General features: G+C 45.9%; 1 protein-coding gene across 1 annotated transcript in view; it reads right to left on the minus strand.

The window, feature by feature from the left end:
- The window catches only part of myo5b (myosin VB), a 398,451-nt gene that overhangs the window by 118,473 nt on the left and 257,322 nt on the right, over positions 1–22,656 (minus strand). Inside the window, exons 15-16 of the mRNA XM_068030536.1 lie at positions 16,175–16,321; positions 7,775–7,872 (exon numbers count right to left, since the gene is read on the minus strand). Coding sequence (XP_067886637.1) covers positions 7,775–7,872; positions 16,175–16,321 — 245 coding nt within the window. The remainder of the gene's footprint in view (positions 1–7,774; positions 7,873–16,174; positions 16,322–22,656) is intronic.

Here is a 22,656-nt window from a genome sequence, read left to right on the forward strand (position 1 = left end):
CCAGCATTTATTGCCCATCCCTAATTGCCCTTGAGAAGATGGTGGTGAGCTGCCTTCTTGAACTGCTATCGTCCTTGGGATGTAGGTACACAAACAGTGTTGTTAGGAAGGGAGTTCCAGGATTTTCACCCAGCGACAGTGAAGGAATAGCGATATAGTTCCAAGTCAGGATGGAGTGTGGCTTGGAGGGGAAGTTGCAGGTGGTGGTGTTCCCATGCATCTGCTGCCCTTGTCCTTCTAGGTGGTAGAGGTTGCGGGTTTGGAAGGTGCTGTCTAAGGAGCCTTGGTGAGTTGCTGCAGTGCATCTTGTATATGGTACACACAGTGAGTCAGTGGTGGAGGGAATGTTGAAAGTGGTGGATGCGGTGCCAATCAAGCAGACTGCTTTGTTCTGGATGGTGTCGAGCTTCTTGAGTGTTGTTGGAGCTGCACCCATCCAGGCAAGTGCAGAGTACTCCATCATACTCTTGACTTGTGCCTTGTAGATGGAGGACAGGCATTGGGGGACAGGAGCCGAGTTACGTGCCGCAGAATTCCCAGCCTCTGACCTGCTCTTGTAGCCACAGCATTTATGTGGCTTGTCCAGTTCAGTTTCTGGTCAATGGTAACCCCCAGGATGTTGATAATGGGGAATCAGCGATGGTAATGCCATTGAATGTCAAGGGGAGATTGTTAGATTCTCTCTTGTTAGAGATAGTCATCACCTGGCACTGGTGTGGCGTGAATGTCACTTGCATATTTAGCAATGTATTATACACAAGAGGCAAGATGGAGCTCAGCTCAATGCACTATGTATCATTTGCACCTTGTTTTTATGGATTATTTTTAATGGCGAGGCAGCTGGCACCATTGCCAAAGAAGGTGAACCTGCACATCATTTGTTGTTGCTCAACATTTTAAGAATTAATTATGCATCTTGATACAAATTATGTGTTTTACAGGTTTCCTAGATGCTGTCAGATCTTCACAAAGCCATCATTAAAAAAAATGTAACAAAAACGCTGCAATGCTTCCAGATAAAATGAACAGGATGGACCGCAATCTCTCTCTCTGTGGTGCAACTGGAAGAACAGAGAAGAATCACCACAAATTTAATTGCAGAAAATCATCAGGTTGTTACTTCACTTCTGGTTGCTATGGAAATTTTATTCAAATATTAGAAAACAAAATATATATCAGCTGTGCTTTTTGTATGGGTTTGTATTAATTTCTGCATATTTTAAAAATTCAATGTCAGGAATGTGTAGTATCAGTCTTTACTCAAGCAGTCAGTCACTCATCAGCATTAAGAGAATGTTTATGAGTTGGTTTTACATTCTGCACAAATCTTTTCCATCTCAACAGCCTTCACTGTAAGGATTGCTGAAATAAATGCCTGAGTTATGTAACCTGAGCAGCCAATAAGACTCGAGTTTAAGTTAATCAGCTGCACCTGCAAAGTATACAGGCTCATTCACGCAGATCAATCGGTATGCTGATTGATGTGAACAAACAGTATCGAGGAACTAACCAGGAATCCAGCTGTTTTTCGATTCTCTCATCCGGGAACACTAATGGAAACTGTAGCACCCATATTGCTAATCCAACTGAGTTTTCTTTGAAATGTTTTGACTTGGGGTTTGTCTAGCTCAAGAACATATTAGTAGGATACTATGACTGAACTTAATGGTCCCCTGGAGATGGGCTAGGAGGCAGGCAGAGAATTGCGACGGAAGGCAGGGGTTGGAGGGCCTGTCGCCTTCCGTCGCACTGCGATAAAGTTGGGGCGGGAAAGGCCGAAGAAGGCCTTGCTGCCCAGAGGCTAATTGAGGCCCTTAAGTGGGCAATCAGTAGCCACTTAAGGACCTCTTCCCACCAATGGAATTAAACTAGCGGTGGGGGGGCCTCCGCCATACGGGGAAGTCGCCTACTAAAGCAAGGCACCCTCCCTGTAGGCTTGTGGGGGGACTCCTCTGTGGCCCACCGAGGACCCCCGGCAGCAAAGGCCGCCCCTCTGACAATTCTGGCCCCACCCCCCCTCATCGCCTCTGATGGGCCAGCAGCTCTTGGAGGCAGTATTCCCATCCTTAAATGGACAGCATCCCAATGCCAGACACTTAAGCATCTGAGCACCTTTGAATTGCGCCGGGGGGGGGGGGGGGGTGCAGGGGGGGGTCTGAAAGTCCGAGGCAGGGTTCCCCTCACCTTTTTGGCCTGGTGTGACTAGATTCAGCCTCTGGTATGCAAATGGCATTTGTCTGAAACTCCTCTCTCCGCTATCTTAGTGGAGGTGTTAACCATTTAAAGTATAATAGCAGAGAGCTTTTAGAGATCTCTTTATTTATTCATGGGATGTGGGCATCACTAGCAAGGCTAGCATTTATTGTCCATCCCGAATAGTCCTCAAGAAGGTGGTGGTGAGCAGTTTGTGTGGTGCAGGTTAACCCACTGTGCCGTTAGGGAGAGAGTTCCAGGATTTTGACCCAGCAACAATGAAAGAACAGCGATATAGTTCCAAGTCAGGATGGATTGTGGCTTGGAGGGGAACTTGCAGGTGGTGGTTTTCTGCTGCCCTGATCCTTCTAGATGGTAGAGGTTGCAGGTTTGTAAGATTCTGTCGAAGAAGCCTTGGCAAGCCTCTGCAGTGCATCTTGAAGTAATACATACTACAGCACATGCACCAGTGGTGGAGGGAGTGTTTAAGGTGATAGATGGGGTGACAATCAATGTCAGGTATAAGGTATAATCCCACAGTGGAATTTCTAGGCCATAGACAACCAATAAAGCAAGCTGAAGATGTCCCTTTGCATGCATGAAATTGACAAGTTAAACTAGTGCAGAAAGAGTGCCCCGAGAAATTTAAAAGAGAGAAGCCTTGCTCTGGGTCTAACCTCTGCTGCACTCATTCACTCAGTCATCAGACATAAAGCAGAAAATGTTGCATACCTCTGCAGTGCAAGTCCCAACCAGGATCAATCCAAATAGAACCAATTACACATTTATTGTTAGTAATAGTGTTGTAATACTGACAGTTATACATTAGCTACCGGCTTCATGTAGACTAAAACTTATACAAGTTTACAATGTGCAGAAGAAATATTGACACTTTTTCTTTTCAAAATTAAATCAACTTCTGAAAGCCAAATGATTAGAAGTGGTAACTTTGCAAGGATCACCACTCCCGAAGCTTTGTGTCATCAGTAATTTCTGGCACTATTTATATGAAAAAACTGCTGTAAAACTTCATTAAATGCACAGCTTCACTATTTTACCAGGTTATGAAATTTTACTCTGGGATGACGGGGTACCTAGAATTATGTTTAACCCTTCCCTGCTTCTTGAAGGAGACAGAAAGAATTACGAATCCTCTGCTCAAAATTCCAGAAAGTGTGTGGAGAAATTTGAACAAACGTAGTGTGCCTTCCGGTCCAATCTTTTGGAAGGTGGCCGATTAAGAGCTCATCTCCAGGATCGCCGTCCAATTAGAGATGATGGGTGGGTTGAGCAGGCGGGAGGGCAAATCAGTGGGCGTGATTTAAAGGGCAGCCGACTCCCTCATTGTGGCTGCTGAAGAGAATGGCACACAAGAGGATGGACCGAAACGGAGAAGATACAGGGAAGGGCTGCTTCACTCCTCATAGATGCCTCCCTGGATGTTATGTTGGAGGTACAGAGGGCAGAGAGGCATGTCCTGTTTCCTATGGCGGGAAGAGGAGGCCAATCAGCATAACCAAGCTGGCTTGGCTGGAGATCAGGCAGGAGGTAGGCAGCCAAAGTGTTGTCAGAAGGACGTGGATACAGTGCTGGAAGAGCTTCAATGACCTTATGAGGTCTGGCAAGGTGAGTGCCTTGCCACGCTCAGATGGCAGCCAAACATTAGTCACATCCTCAGCAGTCCTCTGCTCGGAATGGCTGAAAGTCACATTATTTGCAGCAACATGAAGGAATGTGTATCCAGGTCCCTTCCTCATCTGTTGGAAATGCTCACACCAATCTCAGTCATAGATAAACCAATAAATGGTTGCTGCCCTTTCCAGTGTGAGTTCCATCAAATGTGCCAGCACCTCATGAATCGTCCTTTATATTCATCACAGTCTTACGACCATACGAATTAGGAGCAAAAGTAGACCGACAGCTTGTCAGTTTCAGGTTGGGTCAAGCCTGGCTTTCAGGCTCGGATCGGGTCGAGTCCAGGTTGGGCCAGACACACACAGTAAGTGCTCTGGCGGTAAGTATTAAAAATTTTAAAAAAAACACTTACCTGAGCTGGGAGTCCGGGACGAAACTGAGTCTGCGCAGTGAGCGCGTGATGTCACTATGATGACATCATACATGCACTGCAGCTTCGTGGAGCTTCCCAATTGGAATGTAAGTAAAGGGATGGTCGGTCGGGCTTTGTTTGGGCTGAGCGGGGTCAGGCTTGGGTCGGGTCGGGGTGAAATTGGGGCAGGTCAGGCTCGGGTCCGCTGTGGATCAGTCAGGTTTGGTTCTTTTTCCCCGACCTAAGCAGGCCTTCAATTCTGCCCGTCGAACCTGCTCCGCCATTTAATAAGATCATGGCTGAGCTGTTTCTGTCTCGAATTCCACACTCCCAACCACCTCCGATAATCTTGATTCCCTTGCCTAACAAGAATCTATCTACCTCCGCCTTAAAAATATTCAATGACTCCACCTCCACCACTTTCTGAGACAGAGAATTGCAAAGTCACACAACCCTCAGAGAAAAAAATTCTCATCTCTGTCCTAAAAGAATGACCCCTTATTTTAAAACTGTGCCCCCTAATTCTGAACTCACCCACAAGAGGAAACATCCTTTCCACATTCACCTAGTCAAGGATCTTATATACTTCAATCAAGTCTCCCCTCACTCTTCTAAACCACAGTGAAAACAAGCCCAGTCTGTCCAACCTTTCCTCATAAGACAAACTGCTCATTCCAGGTATCAATCTAGTAAACCTCCTCTGAACCGCCTCCAATGCATTCACATCCTTCCTTAAATAAGGAGACCAAAACTGTACACAGTAGTAGAGATGTGGTCTCAACAATACCCTGTATAACTGAAACATAAGATCCTTACTTTAATTTTCAATTCCTCTTGTAATAAAGGATAGCATTCCATTAGCCTTATTACTTGCTGTACCTGCATACTAACATTTTGTGACTAATGCACTCAAACACCCAGATCCCTCTGCACCTCGGAATTCTGCAGTCGTTTCCCCTTTAAATAATACTCTGCTTTTTTATTCTTCCTGCCAAAGTGAACAACTTAACATTTTCCCACATTATATTCCATCTGCCAGATTTTTGCCCACTCACTCAACCTATCTATAATCGGTCTGCAACCTCCTTATGTCCTCTTCACAACATACTTTCCTACCTATTTTTGTGTCATCTGCAAATTTAGCTACCATGCCATCGCTCCCCTCATCTAAGTCATTGATATAAATTGTAAAAAGTTGAGGCCCCAGCAGAGACCCCTGTGGGACTCCACTCGTCACATCCTGCCAATCAGAAAAGGAACCATTTATGCATACTCTGTTTTCTGCTCTCCCGGGCGTTATGTGCTCTCTTCTGCAAGGAGAGAGCGCACAACGCTCAGGAGAGCAGTCACACTGGGAGGGTAGAGTACCCTTATTGGCAATCCTGATGCCAACTGTACAATCGGGTTGGAACATTTCCTTCATTTGTGCAGTTCTATCCATAAGTTTACAGTTGAATACCAGCAAGATGTTAGAAGATGCAATCATTGAAACCTGCACGCTTCACTAACTGAGGTCTTCTCTCTCCCGCAGGGACATAGCTGGAAGCGCAGCAGCAACCGCATGAGGAGGCAGCACAGATTGCAGAGCCCCAGAGGAAGAACAGCACTCTGAGCGTACACCATCACATGAGTCAAGTGCACCATTCACCAGTGCAGATACACACATCTCGGTGGGGCCTCATTCACCGACAGAACGGGTGACTCAAGGTGAGGAGTACGTCACATGTGAGCAGGAGTAGGTGATGGAGGCAATGACAGCTGTTGGGGGGGGGGGTCCTCATTGGAGGGCTGCTTCAGCCATGCTCAGCTCCATGCTGAACCTCGGAGTGTGATATACGAAGTGAGTTCTTGTGGAGCAGCAAAGGGAGATATGTGGGCATCTGTCAAGAGCTTCCTGAGGCAGTGTAGACCCGTGCACAGAAGATGGAGGAGTCTATCCATGCCATGAATGATGTGATATTTCAGACATATGAGCAAATGACCTCCTCCATTGAAGAATGGCCACCCTCACAGAAAGTCACATGCAGCAGGCCAATGATTGGATGCAGGATCAGCCCTGTGGCCTCCAAACTATGCATCCAGCCTTTAGCAGCATTGATCGATTGGTTGCATTGATGACTCAGAAATACATGGAAACACAGGCAGATGCTAACCCGCTCTTGGTTAGCAGGGATGTGCAGGTGGGCCCTGAAAGAGCAGATGTGGGCAGGAATCATGGCAATGAGGGCCATCATGGTGCGCCCCCCCGAGCTGCCTCCTGGACTCCTCTGACAGAGGCACAAAGGCTGCATCCTGCCCCTTAATCGAGACTGCCTCTGCACAGATGAAGGTGGGCTAGTCAGTGGCAGGGCCCTCATGAACATCACAACCCAGAGCATGCATGCCTTGGGCATCTCATTCACTAAAGCAGAGAAACGAGCAGGCTGCCTCCACATCTGCATCAGCCACAGGGATAGCACCACAGAAGTTAGCGGATGAGAATATGGAAACAGGTTTAATAGCACAATGGGATATAATTGGGTGCCTTATTTTATGCCACAGTCAACTGGATTTGCTTTATTGGAATGAAACCATTTCTGTTGCCTAAGTGATAAGTCTCAAGTAGTCCTTATGTCCCAGTGCACAATCACCATTAGAAGCGGTCCGAATGTGACATCAGTGAATGTCATGGCCACAGTGCTGAACTGGAAGGGATTGCGGCTTGGGATTTCTTGAATCAAGGAGTTCTTTATGGTGTCTTGGACTTGTGATTGCAGCCACAACTTTTGCTACATGGACCTGATGCCAAGAGTGCAGAGTAGGAAATCCCACATTCATGTGAATCTTGCCTGGATGAGGGCATCCCAGGCTTCCCTGGCCTGCAAGTCAATGGGCAACAGGCCTCAACAGGACCTCCCACTGGCATGGTGCACTGACTGATTGTAGTCTTCCTCCTCTTCTGAGGATGATGAGCACTCACTGCCATCTTCCGACACCAGTTCCACTTCCCGCTATATCGCCAGGTTGTGCAGAGGGCTGCACATCACCAGTATGCACGAGACCCTTGAAGACACCGGAACCACATTTTCAGAAGGCCTATGGCCTGCTCAATGGTTGCCCTGGTTGACAAATGGCAGTGGTTGTATTTCTCACAGACCTCTGTGGTAGGCATCCGCACTGGTATCATAAGCCATGTCTTCAGTGGATACCCCTGAACAGTTGAGACAGCTAAGACTGCCTCAGTATGAAGGAGTCAAGGCCTGCAAACCTTGCACATAATTACAGGATCCTTTTACGGTGATCGCATGTTGAAGGAGTGGAAGCCCTTTCTGTTCACAAATGCACCTGAGTGGCTTGATGGCGCCTTAAAGGCCCCCTCTCCCCGCCGCGGGAAAAGGGGCCAGATGCAAGCAACGCTGTCAAACCAGCCCAAAGCATTTTTTTTCCAATTTTTCCAGCCCACCCCTCCTCCAAGCCCACCTCTAAAGGCCTGGGAAAATTTCCAACAAAGATACAGTGATTTGCACCATAATAATCAATCTATACTGTACTTACGAGAATGCAGATTTCTCATCGTTTGGCTTGATGCAGCGTACATAGTGTGGTGTTGTGGCGTTCAGCGTCTCCATGAGTAGATGCAGTGAGTTACGAAACTGATGGGAAAAGAAAAAAAAAATTCACAGAAAAAACACACACACAGTATCAACACTCAGATGGGGAAGGAAAGGGAGAGTAAAGTCTCTCCGACATGCTATTAGCTGCTACTTGTTGCTGTGAGCTTAACAAGAGGTAATGGGGTCATTGATAAACTGGTGGAGCAGAAGGCCCACCCACTATAAAATCACCCAACTTTTCATCTCGAGTGAAGAGAAAAGCAAGTTAACACCAAAGATGTAGACTGCCTGGCCAACAAAGAGTTAAAACAGAAAGTCCCCATGCCAACCTTTAAACCTCCTTGGAAACATCAGCACTTCCTGTTGGATATAGAAAGTGGAAGCTCTGAAGTTATTCAAGTCAATAAGAAGTTCAGAAGGCTGCAGAGCTCCTAAAGCTTGCATTAGAATGGTGTATGGGGCCAAAGAGAGACTGGTCAGAATAGGAGTAGGCTGCAGAATTAAAGTAATACACAACGGGGAACGTGGGATCACACCTGCAGACAGAAAGGAATTATTTGGCAAAATGTTCACTTAATCCCTTGTTGGTTTCCTCAATGCAGAGGAGTCTACACCATGAGCAGCAAATACAATGTTTGGAGGAAATACATGTAAATTGCTTTCTCATCTTGAAGGAGTGTCTGAGATCCTGGACAGTGGTGTGGGGCGAGGTGAATGGGCAGCTCTTGCATTTCCTGCGCTTGCGCAGACAAGTGTCAACCAAAAAGCAAGCAGTAGGAATGGTGTAAGAGTGAAATAAGGTGTGCTGACTGGCTGTTTCAGAACAAGAGGGAGAGGAAGGCAAGATGCAAATGGTGATGGAATCATTAGAGGTGGCAGAAATGGCAGATGATCTGTCAAATGCAGTAGGGTGGGGGAGGGGTGGAGTTTGGAGGGGGTGGAAGGGGAAAAGAAGGTGAGGACATGGATAGTCTATAAAGGTTGTGAAGAGAGGATTCTTCGGGACAGGATTTACTCCCATTTGGAAACAAATGAACTTATTAGCGAGAGGCAGCATGGTTTTGTGAAGGGGAGGTCGTGTCTCACTAATTTGATTGAGTTTTTTGAGGAAGTGACAAAGATGATTGATGAAGGAAGGGCAGTGGATGTTATCTATATGGACTTCAGTGAAGTCTTTGACAAGGTCCCTCATGGCAGACTGGTGCAAAAGGTGAAGTCACACGTGATCAGAGGTGAGCTGGCAAGATGGATACAGAACTGGCTCTGTCATAGAAGACAGAGGGTAGCAGTGGAAGGGTGCTTTTCTGAATGGAGGGATGTGACTAGTGATGTTCCGCAGGGATCAGTGCTGGGACCTTTGCTCTTTTTAGTATATATAAATGATTTGGAGGAAAATGTAGCTGGTCTGATTAGTAAGTTTGCGGACGACACAAAGGTTGGTGGAGTTGCGGATAGTGATGAGGATTGTCAGAGGATACAGCAGGATATAGATCGGTTGGAGACTTGGGCAGAGAAATGGCAGATGGAGTTTCATCCGGACAAATGTGAGGTAATGCATTTTGGAAGATCTAATGCTGGTGGGAAGTATACAGTAAATGGCAGAACCCTTAGGGGTATTGACAGACAGAGAGATCTGGGCTTACAGGTCCACAGGTCACTGAAAGTGGCAACGCAGGTGGATAAGGTAGTCAAGAAGGCATACGGCATGCTTGCCTTCATCGGTCGGGGCACAGAGTATAGAAATTGGCAAGTCATGCTGCAGCTGTACAGAACTTTAGTTAGGCCACACTTCCAATGTTGCGTGCAATTCTGGTCGCCACACTACCAGAAGGACGTGGAGGCTTTGGAGAGGGTACAGAGGAGGTTTACCAGGATGTTGCCTGGTCTGGAGGGCATTAGCTATGAGGAAAGTTTGGATAAACTCGGATTGTTTTCACTGCAACGACGGAGGTGGAGGGGCGACATGATAGAGGTTTACAAAGTTATGAGCGGCATGGACAGAGTGGATAGTCAGAAGCTTTTTCCCAGGGTGGAAGAGTCAGTTACTAGGGGACATAGGTTTAAGGTGCGAGGGGCAAAGTTTAGAGGGGATGTGCGAGGCAAGTTCTTTACACAGAGGGTGGTGAGTGCCTGGAACTTGCTGCCGGGGGAGGTGGTGGAAGCAGGTACGATAGTGACGTTTAAGAGGCATCTTGACAAATACATGGATAGGATGGGAATAGAGGGATACGGTCCCCGGAAGTGCAGAAGGTTGTAGTTTAGGCAGGCATCAAGATCGACGCAGGCTTGGAGGGCCGAATAGCCTGTTCCTGTGCTGTTCTTTGTTCTTAGAAGGGGCGAGCACACAAGCATGGACAACAGAACTGACCTGTGTAAGGGTTTTGTCCACTACAGTGGAAAGTATTCGTTGGCTAAAATAAACCTCTTATGGAGCATAGCATCATCAGAGCAGAGCATATTTGATGGAGATGGAGAACCTGGAAGAAGGGAATGAAATTGTGCTGGGAATGTATAATCCAGGCTGTTGTGGAAGTCAGTGGGCTTCCATTTCTATATGCCTCATCCCCCATTTCTTTAGCTATTCGTACAATAGCTCATAAATGTCTCCCATTACAGTTTATATTGTCTCAGCAACTTAGCCATCTCCTGTTTTCCATTTAAGCACTTTACAGGGCATTCTGGTGTGTGCACGCACTCGTATGTATGTGCGCCTGTGTCTATGATGGACAATGAACCCTGGCTCCATAAGTATGGTTTCTCATATCCAGTCTACATGTAATGGGTGGAATCTTACGAGTGCCGCTGTATTCCCGACGGGGGAACCAGAAGTTGTTGTAACCTCCGCTCCCGCCACAAATCCCGTTTCCTATGTGATTTTGTAGTGAAATGAGCCATGCAGTGATGGGCACAGGAAACACATGGGATCATGCGCTTGGGGTGGCCTTTCATTGGTGGAACCCGCCGTCACTGCCTAAGCACCATGATCGCCACAGATATAAAACATTCTGTGTTTGCAGCCTCAAGGATCAGCAGCCTTCCTTTCATGTATCTTCAGACCAAGTTAAATTGAAGCTTTTGCTTAAATCAAAATGTTTTTGCCTCCCTTATTTTGTGAAACTCGCCACCAATTGCATCTCATATATTTTCCCTACAGCCAAAGTGAATGACATGGCAGGCAGCGTCCCAACCCACAGTTCAGTGATGCCTCCCTGCAGGTTCTCCTCCAGGCCGTCAGGGAAAGGCAGAAGGTCCTCTTCCCTGCAGATGGAGTGCGAAGACCCTCCTCCCTCACCAAGGTGGCCTGGATGGAGGTAGCGGAGGTGGTCGTGAACCCTGGGTTAACTCGAAGAACATGGGTGCAGTGCCACAAGCGCATTGATGACTTGCTAAAATCAGCGAGAGTAAGTGGTCCTGGCAAGGCTGCTCCATTAATTTCCTCCATGGCTCCATGTCATTAAGGCAGAGGGTACGCAAGGAATACAGTGGAATGTGTGAGCAGCCTTGGTGCCATTCACTGAATGATGTTGCACCAAGATGAAAATTGGCATTGTTTAAGTGATTGGATGTGTCATATGAAAGCCAATGCAGAATGAGTGATGTTGATGCATGTATGCAATGGTTGTGATGTCATTATATCTGCACTGTATTTTCCAGAATAAACAAAGCCACAACCAATGCGAGCATGCTAAAACTGGAGGAGGTGTCCCTGACATCAGGGTGCTGACCACGGCTGAGGAGGCGGCTTTGGAGATCGAGAGAGGGGAAGGAGGCAGGACGAGCGCAGATGGCGAGGCAGGAGCTAAAAGGTATAAGGATGAAGCGTCATCTCTGCGCTTACAGCCATATGTGAAAACTGAAGGAAATTGTTTGAACTCATGCTTAAAGTGCCTCTATTTGTGTCTGCACTGCAGGCTTCTGCACTTGAGTCACAGAACGCCGCCTGGCCCAAGAATCCTCCTCTGGGGAGGAAGAAGCAGCCGATGCCCCAGAGCGTGCACAATCACCTGCCTTTTCTTCCACCTCCGCCAATGCAGATACATCCACACGGTCCACGGGGGATTTAAGATTAAAATCTGGGTTCACAAGCTGGTGTGCACGACACAGACACGTCCCATGAGCTGAGGGACCATGTGCCAGCCGGGTACGCAGACAATTGGAGGACTGCTGAGGACCAGGCCCATGCTCAACCCCACGCTCATGATGATCCTCTGTTTGTTGCTATGAGATGTCTGCTGGATGTGCAGCAAAGCCATGTGGAAAATATGTCGGAGATGCCTCGGGTCACACATGGCTTCGCGGATGCCATGGAGGAGTCCATGCAAGCCATGACATCTGCCATGTCCCAGCATTTCAGCGTATGACTACCTCAGTCGAGAGTCTGGTTGAGCACACGAGCCATATGCAATCTGACCTGCACTCCATCGGTGTTGGCATGGGCTTCATGCAGCAGGGTCTAAACGAGAGGGGAACAAGGAACTTGGACCTCCCTCCAGGTGCTCCTTCCCCACAGCGAGACAGGCATGTGCCATCATGCACACAGATGGAGGAGGAGCACGTGCCAGCTGCCCCGTGGCTTTCCTCTCAGGACACCCCCAAGGTAAGCAGCATCTCGTATTTCCCCCAACATTGACCCCCTTACCTCCAGCAGGTGAGCACACAGGGCATACTCAAGCACCATTGCTGCAGACCATCAGTAGGATGGAGCCATCAAGACCCCATTCCTCCTGAGGACACCCGCCACTGTCATCCTTAGCAACGGGGCAGTGCACTGAGCAGACTGCCTCCATCTCAGCTGCTAATGTCAGGGTTGCACCTAGATATAGTGGGAGAAAAAGGAAATTGAAAGAGTTTTGAGCACGAAGGTGGCACAGGTGATGTACAAGTTATCACAATTGCAACCGATGTATTAAAACATTTTTTATTTCATGCAAAATTTGATCCACTCTTGGTAATGTTTTACTTGGTTACTGATAGATACAATATTTCAGGAAATGTCCAGTGTCCATACTTCATTGGAATTTGACTCTTCAAGGATGGCTTTTCTTCTATTGATGATTAATAAATTTTTCCAATACTTAATTTTGTTTTCTATGGTCATAACCTAATGCTGCTTGCAGTGGTGTGTAGTCGCATTCATCATAGCCCATGGATAATTTCAAATGCCAATTACATGAAAGTGCAGCAACGCTTTGTTAAGATTGCAGAGATGAATAAGATCTCATGCAAAAGGGAATTTCTGTGGGGAATTGTTATGTTTCTCCTCCCAACGTTCCTTGATGATGTAGCTTATTGTTGACTGAAACGTGCATAAATGAGGTTCTCCCTAACGTCCCTTGCATGTATCTCCACGGCCATCATATTGACAGCTTTGCTGTCATAGTTGTCCTCCTCCTCACCCTCTTCACAGTCATCCTCATCTGAGGAGGACTGGTGTTCCTCCTGCGCTCCTCCGCCTGCAGAATGTTGCCGCGTCTAATTGCAAGGTTGTGCAAGGGACAGCAGGCGATTATTCATGACACCCTCTGTGGCGTGTACTGAAGAGCCCCTCCAGACCAGTCAAGGCAACGGAATCCCATTTTCAGCATGCCAATGGTGTGTTCAATAATGGCTCTGGTGGATGCATGCGCAGCATTGTACCTCTCTTCAGCAGTGTTTTGGGAATGATATACTGATGTCATTAACCATGTATAAAGGGAGTTACCCTCATCACCCAGGATCCATCCGTCCACTTTAGTTGGTTCCTTGAAAATTGCTGGCAACTGGGAGTTCTTCAAAATGTAGCAGTCATGACAGCTCCCTGGGAAACGTGCGCAAACATGAATGATTCTTCTCCTATGGTTGCAAACTAGCTGCATGTTTAAACAGTGGAAGACTTTGCGATTAACAAAGACAGCAGGCTGGTCCCAGGGAGCTCTAATGGCCGCATGAGTACAGTCAATCACCCCTTGCACTCTAGGGAACCCCGCGATGGTGCCGTAGGCCACAGCGCTTGCTGTCTGGTCTACAGAGAAGCAGATGAAATCACTAGCATGTCGAGAAAGGGCACTGGTCACCTCTTTGATGCACCTGTGGGTCGCAGATTGAGATGGCCACATGTCACCCATGGATCCCTGGAAGGAGCCGCTGGAGAAAAAACTGAGGGCAGCAGTTACCTTGAAGGCAACTGGCATGGTATTCCCACCAAAGCTGAGCAGCTGCAGGTTATGCTACAAGATCGTATGAATTTCTGTGACCATTTCACTTGATATCCTTGGGTGTCTCTGCCATTGCCTCTCTGACATTTGAAGGTAGTTTATCCTTGTCCTGAGGATGCGATGGTGTGCCAGTGCCCGGCTTCGATAAGGCCGTTCCTGGATGTTATCATTCGGAGCATCCTCACCTTCCTGTTCTGCCTGTTGCTGGCACTCAGGCATCATGAGTTGAGGGAAAAGAGCCCACTTTAGTCTCTCTCTTTGTTCTTCTTCCCGTGGTACTCGACAAATTGGGTGTGAGACCCATGTCGCTGTGGTTTTTATGAACAATAAATAAGCTGAGCATGGTAATTCAGCCCTCTGTTGCTCGTGAGCTGAAACATCAAGGCAATGAACAGCTCCCTTATATCTGCGTTCAAATTGCAGCCAGGTAATAGACACTCGTTTGCCTCCTCCCACTTTCCTTGCTATCCTTGAGTGTCCACGTGGTCCCCATTATCATTGGAGAAAATGGTGCATGTGAAATTCAGGGCAAGTTTCCCCCTTTCCAACCTCCTCCTGAAACCTTCCAGCTTGAACCCATCACCCTTGACCCACCCAATGTTACTGTGACCCTTCCCTCCATTACCATTGAGCCTCCCCCCATTACTGTGCACAGTGAAATCATCAATATATTGATGTTATCCCTCCCCCTGTTCCTACTCCCATTACTATTGACATGCCGACTCTTACCCTTGAACCTCCTCACATCGACCTGACCATTGTTGCTGCGTCCCGTTGCCCTCCCTATGAAGCTGTCAAATAGCCATTAGTCTTGACTGTCCCCCCTACAGAACCCATTTGCCCCCATTGACTGTGACCGTTCCCTCTGCTAGCCAGTACCCTCAATTTACCCCACAGCTCCCTGACGTCGATAGCAACCATCCCTCCCTTTAGGCCATTGCCAAATATCTTCACACTGTAATGCTATAATCCACCCAACACCTCTGCAGCCAACGATGTGCATCTTCACCATCAACATCAACCATTCAACAAACTGGCCGCTCCACGCCACCCTCCTCTGCTCCTCGATGCATTCGATAAGCCCTGCCCATCGCTCCCCGACTACCCTGCCTAACTCCTCCATGTAGTCCCCACCCATGCCGTTGCTGCCATTCCCTGAGATGATTCACCCTTGCTGGTGCTGAGCCTGGAGGCAAACATCCATTGCAATGCTGGCCTGGTGGCAAACATCCATTGTAATGCTGGTGTTAGTTTAGCACTGAGTGAAAAAGAGGAGAACACAGTGCTGAGAATCAAGCGCAAATCCAACTGTTGCATGCCATGTTGAAACATTCGTGAACTGGGGAGCACGGGAATATTGCTCGCCATTCACTTAATTTGGCAGGTAGAACTAAAACGGAACTATGTGTAGGTTAATGAGTATTCATGTTATTTAAATGAATGCAAAGCGACAATCTGCCACCGTGTTGGGTGAATCCCAGAATGCCGCAGACCCGCTACCGGAAATCTGAACACTTCCTAATTATATTACCCCGTACACCACCAAATCCACCGCAGCAGGCTGCAGAAAATTCCCCCCAATGCCTCTCAGCAGTTAACTCCAGTCTCAAGGTTCGCTCATCAGTTATACAATGGACATCTACATTCAGCATGGTGGAATGAACAACACAGAATAGCTCACATTGTGCCAGCCACTTGCTATTCTAGACATCCAAATCTGAGGCATACTCATCACCAATGGTTTAATCCAAATCTTCATGTAAGGGGCTTGGGCAGACTCCCATCTTAGCGTACTTACTCAGTGACAGGATAGAGACCTCCCTCCCTTTTTTTTGCCACAAGTCCACCTAACAACTTGGTTCCTGGCTTGCATGCACATTCCAGAGAAAGCGTGCCTCAGAGTTTTAAATACTAAAGCAAAAGGTTTTGGACAGATGTTTTGGCAGGCTACAGGTGAAACCTGCATTGGGGAAAACCAGCAGCCTATCTTGTATCAAAGAAATAAATTAACACTTCAGGGTGGTGAAAATTGACAGGGAAAATTGACAAGAAAAAGTTGAATCTACTTCTATTTTACCTCAGGGTTGCTAATCAAGAAAATTAGCCGTTTTGCTTGGGAGAGGAAAGGGACAAAATAAAACCTGTACCTGATGTCCAACGGTTTTCTTGTGCTCTCTATTGGGTGCTTTCATGGCAGGTTTGAGAGGCCGAACGTTTATTTTTGTGGTTTTCACTTTTACGTTGGAAGTAGCAGGGTCCTTCTCATCCTGGAACAGGTCAGCCACCAGCTGATACTGAAACCAAAGGAAAAAGGGACAATAAAAAAAAACAAGTTATAAGAAGCTAATAGTTGAAGAGATTTTTTTTTCCCAAGTAAAAAGATGATTCTTGCTCTCCTTTCTCCTGGAGATGTTAGCTGATGTTTGGAGCTGCCACAGCTGTTAACCCGTCAAGTCTCTCATCCCAATTAACCATCCTTCATGTCAGAGTCTACACAATAAGTGCCAAAAGAGAGGGTCATTGGGGAAGGGGTTGCCACAGTCAAGCCCAATTCTGTCCACACCCGACATCCATACATGTGCACTTTCCACCATCAGTGACTAGATCCGGCAAATAACAGAGGCAACATGAGGAAAACCTCTTTAGGAAATGAGAGGATAGGGTTTGGAATGTACTGCCTGATACGATGGTGGATACTGATTCAATAGTAGCCCTCAAAAGGGAATTGGATAAATTATTTAGAGAAAAACATTGTAAGGATATAGTGAAAGAGCAGGAGACTGGAATTAATTGGATTGCTCTTCAAAAGAGCTGATGCAGACTTGATGGGCTGAATGGTCTCCTTCTGCACCATACTATTCTAGGATTGTAAGCACAGGAATCATAACTGATTGTTTTTTCCCCCAGTGTTACCAGGTCCAACTGTACCACTAGTTGAAACAGACATGGGTCAAAACTGGGATTTTCTTGATCAGTACCACACCATGCAATGCATTTATTCACTGAGCATCACTTCAATTAAGCCAGAATATTAAAGCAGATGGCGCTGTGTTTATGGGAGAGATAGATTTCTGCAATTGAACTCAGCTGGAATGGTGCAACAAAAGCTCAGAAAATCTGCAATTCACTTCACCTGCTGCCACTTACACACAGCAGTCCATTCACAATCAATGCAGTGCTGAATGAATAGTGCTTTGTCTCTGAAGTGAAAGGGTGAAAATGTTATACAACCTTCCCGTAGAGACCGCAACGTATAAACACGCTTTCTGTTTGAATGCCAACTCTTCATTTTTTGATTTATTTTCAAAGGAGCCATTATTTGTGACTGATGTCTACTGATACAGAAGGAAAACACTGACAAATAGCTCACGGGAAATCAACTCACGATGCAGAGTGGCCAGTTGACAGAAAAGGTTATTGAACCAGCTGCCAGCAGCTGATAAAAAGAAAATGTAAAAAATGATGGATTTATTTAACTTCATTGACAAGCTAATCAAACTTCATGAGATTTTTTTCAGTTAAGAAATAAAATGTTTTCCAACAATTGAGCCTAAAAGCAATTCACCCATATCTTAACACTTTTTTTTCCAAAGGGAGATCTTCTCACAGCTATATTATTAAAGTATCAGACATTGAGTACCTGTTTTCTTTTCTCCACAGGGTTATCTCAAGTTATTTATCGCTGGCCCACCACGACCTGAAGTAATTACTTTTCAACAAATAACTGAAGAGAATACAGAAAACCAATAAGTCAGAGAGAAGCTCTGCCAATGCCTTAGTGTTGAAGTGCGCCTTATAAATTTGAAAGATCCAAATTTCAATTCCTGGTCTGTGCCAAGATTGATCTCAGATGGGGCAACAACTGAATGCACTGTCCATGGGTTAGGAAGAAGGTGGGAGGGCGGGGGTGGGATGTGGTAGCACAAAATCAGCCACTCAGGTTCTTACTCCTGACTGTCACCTAGTTGGCATTGCTGGAAAGTGCAAATGTGGGGACATGTTGGCGAGAACAAAATCAAAACTGGTTGTCATGCCCCCCCCGCCCCCCATCCCCGCAAGGTCAAACAGCCTCCAGCGCTCACCATCCAGATACCCACCAGATCATTCAGGTGAGGTCCTCGAGGGTCACTGGTGCCTACAAGGTCATACCAATACGAGTCAGTGCTCTCAGGGAATAAATCATGGAGAAATCTCAGCAGACAAACAAGTTTCCTTTGTGCCATGTAGCTATCAGTATAGAACAGCTAACCATCAGGAACACCTACAGTGTGAGAGTACTCAGGCCAAGAACACAACATGCATCTATCCAGTGAGTCATGGAGTGAGAGGCTGAAGATATTTTACAATAAACTGGGCAATTGCTCTCCAAGCCTTGCTTGATTCCTCTGCATCCAATATGTTGTCCGGTCAACTGAATTGGCTAATACCATTATCTCTACACACTGAATATTATATCTTGGAAAATGGAGAATTAGGCAACAATGCATGGCTTCAATATGCATAATGGCACCCTTAGTAGTTAGGAGCAGCACTTCAGTTGTGATTAATGCTTATGTGAAGATATTACATTATCTGATGGAAATTTACAGCTAGAAATATGATGTGACTGGATAGTGCCAACAAGATAAATCCTGGATTCATGTTCAGACCTGGTCTGAGCATTCACTATTATATGCTACTTAACAAAATTGCCCAATTTATATGGTGCTTGGGAATTACAACTTTGTGAAAGGAAAACAAAATGCCTGCCATTGTTCACTAGGTCGGTCTCACTCTCCCAGTTAGTACTCGTAATATTCTACTGTTATACTTTTTTTTTTAAAATCGACGCATGACAACTTCATAGCAACCTCAGTAATTGACTGGTGGAGACCACTACTCCAATCCCACACACCTAAAATAAGGCAGTGGTGAGCCTATTGTTACATTGCTGAAAATTTAGCAGTGGAGTCAATCATGCCATTCACATTAGCCAGGTTCTACGGGAGAAAAGTTTCTTCTGAGTCCTACTCATATCAAATTGAGAACCTGATTACAATCCTATTCTCGTAGCACACACATCTATGCCAGTCTACAAGACTCAGAAAAGTCAATGAACAGCTCCAAAAACCTGTTACAAACCTTAAAACAGCTGGCCACTCAGTAAGTGGTGTAAAGCTGCCCTGAATAAAGGCAATTGAACGAGTCGAATTGTTCTTTATTACATCGGATTTCAGGATTTTTATTAGTGTTTGAGTTTGCATTCCACAGCTCAGTTTGTTTTTCTCTGAAAACTGAAACCCTCTATCCTTGTATAGAACATATAAAAAATTCTAACAGGAATGCAGTGGGGCATGGCATAAGCTGCATCTACACAGATCAGTTGAATCATAGGGAAAGAAACTGAAGTATAAAATTGTGTAATTTGCAATGGTGGATTTAGAAATTTCTAAAGGGAAAAATAAGGTCTTTTGTTGCAAAATGTGTTAATTTGGGGAGTCTGGAGTGTGCCCTCCAGAAAAACTTTGTTTTTTTTTTGATAATTTCTGACACATTTTCATGTACTTTGAAATGTACAGTGATTCAGCATTTGAAGCCAAAAAATAATCTGGAATGATTTTATTAAAATAAAAGTAGTCATTCTGTATCACAGTTGACTCTCGATTTTTACACCATTAGAAGGTAATACTCAGCGAGTGAAACTTAGCATTTCTACATGCATTTCCACTTTTGGAATAGATTATCAGTGTTTCCAGACTCCATTTTAACTATCTGTACAGATACTGGGGGAAAAAAAACCAACAACCTTCACAATTACTTATAAAATTGAATTATCTCTCATGTTTCACTGCTTCCAAGCCAGGAATTCTACGCGTACACTATCTGCGCAAGGTATTGCAACAACCTGGTTTTAAAATTAGGTTAATTTTAAAAATGACTGCAAGCAACCAACTTATATGATTAGTACAGGTAAGTATCAGAAAACAAAATCGCTCCATCATGACATCATTAAACAACTTCCATGGGTTTACAAAAATAATCAGCAACACTGATTTTTCAGCAGCGGGTGGAAATGCTGCCTGCCTGCTCCAGCTATGTATTTCTCAGCGTAGATCCTTATTTTGTCCTTATTGAGTAGTTATGTAATCTACATACTCTCTTTTTTAATTATTTTCTACTTTCATTATCTGATCTAAAGTCAATTCTTGCAGTGATTTTCATCAACCTGGAAGTAATTCAGAAATTGACCATTTGAATCATTCACCACAGAGGAAGTCAACCCACATTTGAGGCTATGAAAAAGGACAAATAGTTTAAATCACGAGGACAGCAGTAAGAATTTCAGCCTGTTCTCTTTGAAAAAGGTACTTCGAGTTGGCCCAATAATCTTACCAAGATTATCAATAGAACGCACAAAATTAACCCATAGATTGTTCACTGATGATAACAGAAAATACAATTAGCTATAGGTAAAAAAGAACAAAGGCGCCAGCAAGTCTGATGGAACTATTTTATCCATCCACGAGCCTGAACATCCACCAACTCCACCAGCTCACCTTGGATGCAGTATTTACTACCTACAGAATGCACTGTAGGTTCACTGCCTGTAAAAGACGATATCGCATCAAACCTAATTGAGAATCATGTTGATCAAACAAAAACATAGAGGAATTATCAGTACGTTGAACATGACAGAAATATAATTAAGCAATTAAATTGCTGGAGACACTTCAGCGATTTGGAGGGAAATTGCTTGAGGGAAAATGTCTCTAGGACATATATGCATCAGAGCCCAATATGTGGAAATTTATAACAGGAAAGCACTGAGAAATATGAATATATTTTTATTTAGATTTCCTCCCAGTTTGTATTTTCAATTGACCCCTTTAGGTTTTTGTCCCTCTCTATATACCCTGCTGTGAGAATACTAAATTAACACTCATTCTGCAGCGCCAGAATAATAACATTGAACAGAACTGAATGACAAAGATATAACGTTAAAGATAGTCAAGGAAATAGATGTGCACACATAAATTTGATACAAAAAACCATGTACCCAAGTGCGTATTTTGATCAGTCACCTTTCCTCGTGAATGTCTCAGTTTTTGTCCTTATCAAATAATTATGTAATCTATGTGCATTCCTCCTTTTCAATTTTGTTCAATCACACAAAGTCTTACTCTACCCCACCAAAACATTTGTCCTTATCATATTGCTGCAAAGTCAGTGTCTTCTAGATACAGATCACAACTACCTCACTATATATACTAAAAATGCTTCTCAACAAACCATTTCAGACCACTTTGCACACAATGAGAGGGATGTTATGCTCTCCCCCGCAGTGAGTTTGGAGGCATGGAGAGCATTTAATCAGGCGGGATGGTGGTGGGTTAGGGACCCCGTCACCTTCCTGCCTCCACCCCAATTAGGTCCATGGCGGGAAGGCCTGTGGATGGCTTTCCCACCCTGCCACCAATTGAGGCTCTTAAGTGGGCAATTAATGCCCCAATTAAGGGCCTTATCTCCTGCCTCCGCCAGTATTTACCCAGCAGCGAGCAGTCCTGTCGCCACACAGGGAGCATGACAAGCAAACCGGTGTGGGTTGCCTACCTGCTCCCAGGGAGATGGGGGGGGGGGGGTTTCCCTCATTCAAGGGACCTGGAATCAGGAAGGAGGGTCCCCGTTGAGAGCCACTTCCCTGCCCTTGCTGCCAACCCCCTCTCCCATGGCCCCCACCTCGCAAAACCCCTCCCACCATGACTGAACTGTGGCCTGGGTCTCTTGACAATCCTAGGCCTTGGGTGAGTGCATTACTGGCAGTAGCCACTGCCTCTATAATGGGGCTGCTCAGTAAAAGAGCTGCCCTGGCAGGGAAGAAACCATGATCAGTGGCCTTTGACCCTGTTCCAGGTGTGTTTCGAGTAAAATGGCTGTAACCAGTTCTCGAACTTTAGGCCAGGGAGTATGTAACACTGTTCAGGTGGTGGTGAAGGAGAAAGAAGGAGGCACACCTGTTGACCGTAACTTCTTGATTCAGAAAATCCTTATTGATTGCTGTGGATTCCAAGCTGCAGACATCTTCTGCCTGCAGGACTTCCCCAGCAGTGGATATTATGACGTGACGTTCAAGAACGTGGCAGGATGTATCAAGTTCCTGAAGGTGTTCAAGGAGAAGGGAAACCAGGCACTGCTGTCGATCCTCACAGTGGAGCCGCTCTTCACGCTGCCGTTGCAATGCGACCAGGTGGTGACAATTCACCTCTATAACCTCCACGTTCCTGTCGTGGATGTACTCACCTTCCTCGCCAGTACATTGAGGTGGCCGGCAGCAGCACTGATGTCAAAGACCCATTTGGGATTTGGACCAGCAAGCGGCAGGTCAAGGTGACCTTGAAGGTCGATGCCAACGGAGCCATCATCCATCCTCCCTCCAGCTTCGCTATCGGGGGAAGTCGAGGCTTCTTGGTCTATGCGGAGAAGCAAAGAGTTTGTTGCGCCTGTGGCAAATTTCATCACGTGGCAGCCAACTGCAGCACGGTCGCCTCCAAGAACTGCAAGAAGGAAGGCCATCAGACCAAGGACTGTAAACAGAGTAAGTGCTGCAACCTGTGCGGTGCAGCAGGCCACCTCTACAAAACCTGCCCCAAAC

Source organism: Heterodontus francisci, chromosome 1, assembly GCF_036365525.1.
Source record: "Heterodontus francisci isolate sHetFra1 chromosome 1, sHetFra1.hap1, whole genome shotgun sequence".
Taxonomy (NCBI): domain Eukaryota; kingdom Metazoa; phylum Chordata; class Chondrichthyes; order Heterodontiformes; family Heterodontidae; genus Heterodontus; species Heterodontus francisci.